Here is a 9538-nt window from a genome sequence, read left to right on the forward strand (position 1 = left end):
GGGGGGCAACTAACGTTTTATCCTTCTATTTCATCTTTATCCATTTCTTGTATTTTCCCTTCTAGCTTAATTTTTTTTTGATCGTCTTTATTAAAAAATCAGGAACCAAGTAATAACACAAGAAATTTAAAACCAAACGAGGAGAGCCTCGAGAATTCAAAAACTCCGACGACGTTCTTCCTCAATCTGATCTTGAAGAAAATTTCACCTTTATCCATCTCTTGTATTTCCCTTCTAGCTTAATTCATAAATCATTTTTGAAGAAAATTTCACCAAAATTCAAATTTTTACACTATAATATTTAACATTTCCACGTGAAATTTCACTATATATGTCCACGTCATAGCCATAAGCTATTTTTTTCTTTCTTTTAGTTCGTATAGTAACTAGTACGACAATCACAATTCACAAGTATTCACAGAATTCTGAACATCTTATTAAGTTATCTAGCTTCTGTTATCTTTGTTACACGAATTATTATAAAATAAGAAAGAGATTTCGATTTCGATTTCGATGTCTATGATATATACGACCAATTCACAAATTAACTTCAACATTATTTAGCTACGACAGACGATACGTAATAAATGACAGAGGCAATGGCATGAACGAAACACACTTTGGCTCCAAAAGATAGAAAATATTTGTTTGTGAATCCACATTTTGATCTTGACTCTCTGTTCGACCATATCCCCATCGCAAGTAACACCGCTCCAGCGATTCCTACGACCCTGTTCTCAACCAACATTGTCTCAAATTTTAAACCATAATTCATATTTCATTCAGTCAAGAGCTTTTAACAAATGTAACTGGGTTAATACGCTATAAAATGTTTTAATCTTGAAACAACCTTGTGTAATGATTAAATACTGATTAAACTTTTTGATTAATATTCTCATCATATACATAATGATTGATATATTTGTTTCTGGACTAAACTAAATAATTTTCAGGTTATTAATTTTGTGGTAAATTAATATTTTAAAAATGCATTCTAATAAATATTTCGTTTCTTATTTTTTATTTTTATTTTTTGTAGTAAAATGATTAGGAAAGTTTATGAAAATCTTCCTAAGCTTACGAATATTACTTTTATACATCATTTGAATTATCATTTTTAAGAAGGCTTTGTTCTTTTTGTGAAATTAACCTTTATTAAGAAGGCTTTGTAAACTTTTAAAAAATGTATTTGTTCTATTTCTGAAAACGTAATGATATTTAGTGGTATGTATTTCATGATATCTCTCTAAACTATATGATTACAGCAAATCTATTAACTTTCCCTTTTCTCATGCATGACATCTATTCTGAGTTTTAGGAGTGTTAAAGATTATTACCAGTTGAGAACAAGGCATATTATGTAGAACTGTGTAGCGATCGTATTAGTTATGGCGCCGACGCCGACGCCGGGTGTTGGTGATCGATTGGAGGTAGAGCATCCGATCACATTGGCAATGACATGAGCTGCTGCCAAACATGACATTGCTATAATCCCTAACACAAAAGCTCTTTTGCTTGGAGCTTTACACTCGACCATCCACACCCTATGGTGCTTCACCTGCCACATACCAAAAACAAAATATATATAATCATCATCATCACCATCATCATCATTTGTTGACTATATAATATATGATAGACATATTCACATCTTGTTGGGCAACATCGGCTTGTAATCCGACGTAACCAGCGACGATGTCTAAGCCCACGATCAAAACAATGCAAACTACTATTGTAACGTAGAAGCAGCCTTTCGTCTCCGTTTTGTTTCCCCCTACCATTTTCTTTTATAAAAAAAAATTGTCTTGTTTTTTTGTTTTTCTTGTTTTAAGAGGTTGAAAGGAAAAAGGTTATTTGTGAAATTGAGAATCTTGTCTGAAGGGAGCGAGAGTAGTACTTCTTTTTATGAGAGAAATGGATTAATATATAAAGGTTAGAGTTGGATTAGATTTTATCTAGTGTGGATTAATAAATAAAGGCTGAGGCTAAATGATTAATTTTGGTCGTTCCTATCTATATATCAGTAGTAGTTAGATAAAATATGTACTCATATTAAACATTTAAAATGAAAACCAGAAGATTCATGTTTTACATATATGGCAAAAAAGAAAGAAATTGAAATGGTCTATAAAGTAACCCTATTTTTATATTATCTTATTATATAATTTCGAATATATTTTATATAGTATTATGACATGTGGATTAAATGATAAGTTATATCATAAGATAACTAAAATAGGGTTAATTATCTTATAATATGTGGATTAAATTCACACTTGTCTAACAGAAATAAGATAAATTAGAAATAAATAGATATAATAAACTACAAGACTGCATATCTACAAAAATTTAATTAAACTACAAAATTTTAATTATTTTTTTAAAGTTGTGAATTAAAAAGTGATTTTAATTAAAAGCATTCTTTTGAAGAAGAAAAAAAAAGATGAAGTGGTAAGGACTAAGGAATGAATACCCAGGTAGCGCCCAGACCCATGGGAGGTAAGGTGAGAAGAGAGCCTTAGACAGGAGAGTCTTGAAGTTCTTCCTCTCTCGTGACGTCCACTCATCACGTGACTCTAAACACTCAGATTTTGGATTTAAAAAAAAACTAATAATCAAAAAGAAATTGAAGAAAACATTAAGAAAGGAATTAAAAAAAAAAAAAACCTGTATCTGATCGATCATCCACTTAGAACGCAGCGCAGTTAGAGTAACGGACGATGATTTGGGTCTGTCGTTGTTGAAGATAACGACTAGCGTAGAGAGTGATCTGGTGTGATTGATGCCGTCGTCGGAGAGCATAGATAGTCTCGGGGACCGACGAACTGTATTTTGGGCTGAGGTTGATTGAAGTTATCGATGGGGCAATGTCGTGGAAGTTTTAGGAAACGATATCGATCTGGACCGGAAGAGCAACAAGATCGAGTTGGCTTGATCGAGACTCTAGAGCAAATTAAAGACGTGTTAATTGGGAATGATCATCGATCGATGAAAGCCAATTGGAAGAATCGAAAGATGTGACTTTTTAGGCGAAACACTTTTGATTAGAGAATGGGTTATGAGATTTTTATAAGCAAATGATTAGGGTTTTCTTCAGAAAAAAAAAGACCAACAAAAAAAAGAAATTTTAAGGTTTGGTTACGTACGTCATATAAACTGAACGTTATAAATTGTTCACATTGCTCGGGTAAATATAAAGCGGTGACGTTTTTAAAAAAAAAATCAACTACAAGAATTATATAAATTCTCTCTCGAGTTAAGGAGGTTCTATGTAAGAAAAAAACTAAAACATTGCAGATGGTGAACAAGAATGAATACACACACTTGACACTTTTAATACATGAACGGAGAAGGAGCGAAACCAGGTGATGCTATACGGTACGTGATTGTGTCTCTCCTGCATCCAAGAAAAAAAAATGCATTACTCCTGTAACCAATCCTGTGGTGAGTTAATTAATTATATTAGTCCACATCCTATTAATCCCTAAATTAGCTGATAATTTTTATAAAAAAAAAAATCTTTAAAAAAACTATTGCTGATGAACAAAATCTCAATTTGAAAAGCTATAACTAAAAACAATGGCAATACTGTATAAATATCTCCATGATAGTAAAAAACAGAAAATAATGAAATATTTTACCAGGCTCTCGTCAGTGACGTACGATCTCTACGGGAGTAGGACGCCGTTTCTCTGGCTAAAAATTTTCCAAACGAACGATTAGTCTCCCTGGCGAAGACGACGGGGGTTGATGCGTCTTCCAAGATAGCAGAAAGAGACGGCCGCCACCGCTTGATCCTTCTCCGCTCCAACCAAAGCGGCGCCTGACGGTTCACTCTTCGAGAGATATTCGTCCTCGTCATACGCGCGTGCGTGTCTATCACGGTGTAAGTCGAAGTCGAAGAAGAAGAAGACGATGATGATCCATCATCTCTATATGCCGAAGATGAACGATAACACTGACGAATTAGAGAGAAAAACATATATTTTTTGTAATATTTTTTTTTAACTAAAAACGTTTTTAGTTTTTGGCTTTTTTTCTTAATCCAAGGTCTCGTGTTTGTTGAGCTATCTCTCTAACTGTGTAATATTTATCAGTCAAATTACTACAATTATATTAATATTTCTGCAACAAATCTTGTTTTCCCTTTTTTGGGTCTGACGTTATCCATTGCGATTTAAGGATAATGATTTCTTTTTAGAATATATCCATCGTGATTAAGTTAAATGATAGCTAAATTAGTAATGTTAATATCTCTACATCATATTTAAAGATTTGTCATCTAACTAGGCACAATGTAAAATATTTTTAAAAAAAGAAGGATATCCTATTTTATGATTTTTTCCTTTGTCAGGGATATCTAATTAAGTTTGTAACCTATATATATTTCTTTGTTCTTAAAATGGAAAAGTGAATAAGCTAATCTCCTTCGACTTGTGTCAAATATTTACAATATAGTCTCTAGAGAAAGTAATTTTATAAGTTGATTATATTCTAAAAATAGTCAAAGTTTATTTTTTCAACAACCAGTCAACGTTTTCGTTGTATTTACTTCGGCCATCTGTTATTATTAGATATCAGATTTTGACAACTGTAACCTCCATCATTAATATGTTTATTTTAGTCTAAACGATTAATATGAAATTTACATACCATAATAGATTTCCACTTTTCCCATTTACATATGTTAAAAGATCGCACTGCTACTATTTCGTTGTAAAATATATATATATATATATATATATATATATATATATATATATATATATTTACCATACATTTTGCTAATACACTTTAGAATGTTCTCTTCAAGACTTCATCAACTAATAAACCAAAACTGAAAAATATGAAACAATAAAATTTCAAACCAACTTATGTCGTAAAACAAGAAACTTTTATAATCTGTATAAACAAGACTATGAGCTATAAGTGAACATTAGCAATTTGTAATCTCGCGATTTGTACCATAATTTTTATATATATCATCATTTGCATAACAAACTGTACGTGTGTACTAATGGCAGGCGATTCGTTCTAAGCCCATTTAGCTAAAAGTGACATAATTCCGGCTCCAACAAGAAGAGAGATATGGGCCATGATTTGAAGTCCAGTGTTAGATTGCATCTTTGGGTGCATAAAATCTGCTGCGAGAAAGTCTACGAGAGACATATAGATGAGGATGCCTGCAGAGGCAGCGTTAAGGACTCCCTGCACGATCAGAGCCGTTGGGCTATACTCATTATAAGAGGTTGAAATTGCCATTCCGACCGCTATTCCCACCGGCGTCGTTACAGAGAAAAATATCGACATTATTGTAATTGACATACAATTGAAATTTCCCTGCAATATATATATACGTGAATTCAAATGATCAGAGATACACAATTGATCAAATTGTCATTTAATCAACCAAATGAGTATGTTTAGATGTCGTCGGTTTAGAAAAAACATGAAATTGTTTTAGATATGCTTATGATAACCTATTATTTTCTCCAAGATATATGACATGATTAGATTATTTTATCTGTTCATGTCAAATGTTTGCTTTTTTGCCCCAAGAAAAGTCAAATGTCTGCAAAACATTAAATTTTCTGAAACATGTTTTCAGAGCCATTAAAGCAACAAAGGTTCAACTTCTGCATGCATTTTACATTATAGCTATCAATAATGGTCAAAAATATTATACATTTTAAAGTTTGTCTCCTTGTGATTAATTGAAGACATATATAAATGAAGAAAGTCAGGTGTGTGTGTAAGCCAAGAGTTGAAAATGGAATCGCTGTTTGAAGTTCGCAAGTGGAGGGGATAAGTCAAAAAAAGCCGAAAAGATGGACGACACCCACATTTTATATATGTAAAATTCAATAGATAATATCAAAGAATACTGCATATATACACCTTATATATATAATCCTATGATTCTTCTATATAGCAAATAGAAAAAGAATTGTGAAAATAAAAAATGAAAAGCAAAGATAGGAGAATAGTTTACCTGGGCGATGCAACCACCAAGACCAAGACCTTCGAAGCATTGATGAAACATTAAAGCAGCAAAGAGAGCTTTGGCAGTGTCTGGACTTTGTGATGCCCCAAGTGATATTCCTATTACCACTGAGTGTACTATTATTCCCACTTCCAACACCTATACATTTTTAATAAATTGTTATTAAAATTGAGTAGTTGTTAGCTTCACCTTTTACATAAAAGGATTAGGAATCTATATTGGAATCTTCATGCAAAAAATTACGTAAAGAGGGTGATGAAAAGGGACGCAAACTCATATATGGACCCATCATCTATAATTGTATCCCATACTTTTATGCTTAGTTACATACACACAAAAAGATTGCATCTTTTGATCTAACTTTAGGTTTCCCAACATTTTAGTTGACTCACTTTTTACGTTAAACTTATATTAAAGGGTACAAACCGTATTAACGGTTACTTTTGGAATAAATTACTATATTAAAGAGTGAGAGTTGATTTTTCAGGCTTTATCTATCGGGGGACCAGAATATGTGGTCAAATTTCTCCGAAATAATATGTTACCCGCATGGACCAAAAAATCCATGCACCTATTAACTACTAGTAGTAGAGTAGTAGTATATATACTCTTTTTATATAATAGATGAATAATGTAAAAGAGAAATATATATACTATAAAAATAATAATATATATTTTCTCTTGTAATAAGATTGTTTAAACAAATACGATTTGTATATATATAAATGTACAAATTCTAAACGGAAGTTGTCGACAAAATTACCCAAAATTACGACAAAAACAAGTAGCTAAATGAAAATTAAAGTGACATATATAATTGGCTAATATATATAAAAAATAAAAAAAATTAAAATAGAGGTCATCAATTAAAGTAACTAATTGAATTAATTAAATACCTGAGCCACAACTCGAGTCCGGTGAAGCTGAACCTCGGAATCACCAGATTCCACGCCAACAATCCCGTGCGTGTGACCATGAGCATGCACGTGCAACCCAAGATCGTCTCCACCGCCACCGTCAACGCGTTGTTCTTCACCGTCACCAATCCTCTTGGACGTCTTGAAATGTAATCTTTGAAAATACGACGTCGCAAAAGAATCAACGGAGAGAGTCAGAATCGCAGCGACCATTGCGATAAACCCTGTGAACGGAAACTCCCAAGCTTCTCCTTTCAGACACGGTGACATCAGCTTCTCGTAACCTTCCGGCAACACATGCATAAACCCCGTCGCGAGGATTACGCCGGCAGCGAAGGCTTTCGTCACGAAGAAGAAAGTCGTCTCCGGTCTCAGAGACGGGAAGAATTTGCCGAGCAACGGGAACAGAACGCCGATAACTCCGGCGACGAGAACGGAAGGTATGGCGGCGATCTTGTATTTGTTAGCTCCGGCTTTGTTTTCTTCCTCGTCTTCGTGTGAACACTCGCATTTTGACTCGCCAGCGGATACGGCGATGAGGAAGAGAGATATGAAGAGGAAGAAGAGTAAGACCTTGACGTTACGTGTGATTCTCATCTTAGCGATTAGGGTTTACAAAGGTGTTGAGTACTAAATCTCTTAATGATGATGATGATGACGACGCTGACGAGAAGAACTGGAAGAAGAAAGGACAAAATATACGGGTGGAAATTGGAGTGATCGTCGTTTACATCTCAAAGTGTGTGTGTCGTCTATATATATCTTAACTTAACAGGTGATATTCTAATCGAAGACTTATTTATTATATGGCATTTATATATATATATATATATATCAATATTTGTGTGTTTTGCTTTATTTATTTATTTCTTTTTGGTTCTGTGGGAACTCAAACAAGATTTAGCTCCATAATTTTAAGAAGAAAAGACAAAAATAGAAAAAAAAAAATTAGGTACATATTATTTGTTAATAAAAATGAATGAACATGTAATCATCTATTTCATGAATATTTTTAAATTAATAATAACGATTCAGTAAATTTGAATTTAAAGTACCTAACTAGAAGTTTCAGATTTTTGTTTGCTAAGTATCATTATTTGTTTGTGCTTAACTCCGTTCATACACAAATAATTATCAATTATAATCGATAATCCACAATCATTGAGTCATGAATCCAAAATGGCCCATGTGATATGTGTAATAATATTTCTTTTATTTACATAAGATTCTAAAACAACAAATAGTATTTTTATTGATAATAAAAAAAGGTGTATACGGTCATCGAACATATTGTTTTAATTTTCTCAGCCATTGTACAAAAACTACAAATAGTTGAGAGCTACTTTAACGAGGGGAAATAAAAGAGAAATCGAATCTTTAGGGATTAGATTTTTAAAAGTAGGAAAGCTTACGTTCAGTCCATATATGCTACGTGTAACTATGAAACTGTTTTTCTCGTGAAATAATGAAAATACAATTATATCTAATAAAAATATTAAAGAAAGAGCTTTAAACTCTTTTCTCCTTAAAATTATGTCGTGAGAATGTCGACATAAAAGGTACGGAACTATCTCTTACACAAGTTGACTAGTCTCTTTTTTGCTTAAGCACATGTGAAGTCAAACGACTCAAACCTCTGATTATGTCGATATTATGACTCTATCTTCCCTGTTTCCTTTCCATAGTTTTCTCATTTTCGGACTTTTAACATGTGTCTTACGTATTATTTTAAATAATTATATCTAAATTGTTACCTTTGGGTGTAGTACGCATCAAAATATATATACTTTTTAGAAAAGATGTTGCAATAGTCATAGTAATAGCATACTCGTCTATATAGTATAAAAGCAGTCTTAATATACCAAAGCCAAAATGTTTGGTAGTTGCTACCTTTGATATCGCATGAATGTAGTTTTGTTATATTTATCAAACACTTTGAAACTAAATAATGAAAAACACAAAAAAAAATAATTTAAAAGATAAATAACTACGAGAGGTACTATCTTGTCCAAACCGGAAGAGCACAACAAAGTCATACGAATTTTGTTTTCCCCAAAACTACGGAGTTTCTAACTTCTTTAGTTTTTGTAGCCGTGGATTTTACTATTTAGCATTTAGCCTAATTAAAGTATAGCTTTTATGATTTGTAGATATTTGTTTCTGTGGATCTCATCTAATATGCTAAAAACTTTCCACAAGAAAAGAAGTACAAGAATTGATTTGAGAGACATTATCTACCAATAAAAAAGATGTTATCCCCTCTATCATAGATATACTTCCCCATAATATATTAATTTTATTTATGAGCTAATCAATTCATCATTTGTGCCTCAAAACAAAATATTTCCGTATAACTTGTCAGAATACAGACATACACCACGATAACTTCTTGACTTTGTCAACGTATCACAACAAGATGATTTACTGCTTAAAATCTTTAAAACATATACTAATTGTATATTAGTAATATACAACCAAATGATTTTGTTGAAACTTTAGAAATTGATGTACAAAGAAAAACTGAAGAGAACATAACCTTGTACGTAATTAATATACAGATTTTGAAGAGTTGTGAAAATGGTCCACACCGAATGACTTTGATTCTTGGAGAAAAAAA

The 9538-nt window shown here is 32.3% G+C and overlaps 2 protein-coding genes across 2 annotated transcripts; both read right to left on the bottom strand.

The window, feature by feature from the left end:
• Positions 3151-4068, bottom strand: LOC104739065. The gene is made up of 2 exons (XM_010459312.2): positions 3642-4068; positions 3151-3397 (listed from the first exon to the last, which is right to left on the bottom strand). The coding sequence occupies exons 1-2, from the start codon at positions 3980-3982 to the stop codon at positions 3334-3336; spliced, it is 405 nt and encodes a 134-aa protein (XP_010457614.1). The 5' UTR covers positions 3983-4068; the 3' UTR covers positions 3151-3333.
• LOC104739066 (zinc transporter 5) lies at positions 4839-7708 on the bottom strand. The gene is made up of 3 exons (XM_010459313.2): positions 6901-7708; positions 5993-6142; positions 4839-5340 (listed from the first exon to the last, which is right to left on the bottom strand). Exons 1-3 carry the CDS (start codon positions 7516-7518, stop codon positions 5035-5037), a joined length of 1074 nt encoding a protein of 357 aa, XP_010457615.1. The 5' UTR covers positions 7519-7708; the 3' UTR covers positions 4839-5034.

This window comes from Camelina sativa, chromosome 14 (genome assembly GCF_000633955.1).
Source record: "Camelina sativa cultivar DH55 chromosome 14, Cs, whole genome shotgun sequence".
NCBI lineage: Eukaryota > Viridiplantae > Streptophyta > Magnoliopsida > Brassicales > Brassicaceae > Camelina > Camelina sativa.

Coding starts and splice junctions, on each gene's coding strand:
- LOC104739066 (XM_010459313.2), bottom strand. CDS start 7,518: ATGAGAATCACACGTAACGTCAAGGTCTTACTCTTCTTCCTCTTCATA. Junction 6,143..6,900: donor GGACTCGAGTTGTGGCTCAG/GTATTTAATTAA, acceptor AAAAATGTATAG/GTGTTGGAAGTGGGAATAAT. Junction 5,341..5,992: donor TTGGTGGTTGCATCGCCCAG/GTAAACTATTCT, acceptor TATATATTGCAG/GGAAATTTCAATTGTATGTC.
- LOC104739065 (XM_010459312.2), bottom strand. CDS start 3,982: ATGTTTTTCTCTCTAATTCGTCAGTGTTATCGTTCATCTTCGGCATAT. Junction 3,398..3,641: donor ACGTCACTGACGAGAGCCTG/GTAAAATATTTC, acceptor TCTTGGATGCAG/GAGAGACACAATCACGTACC.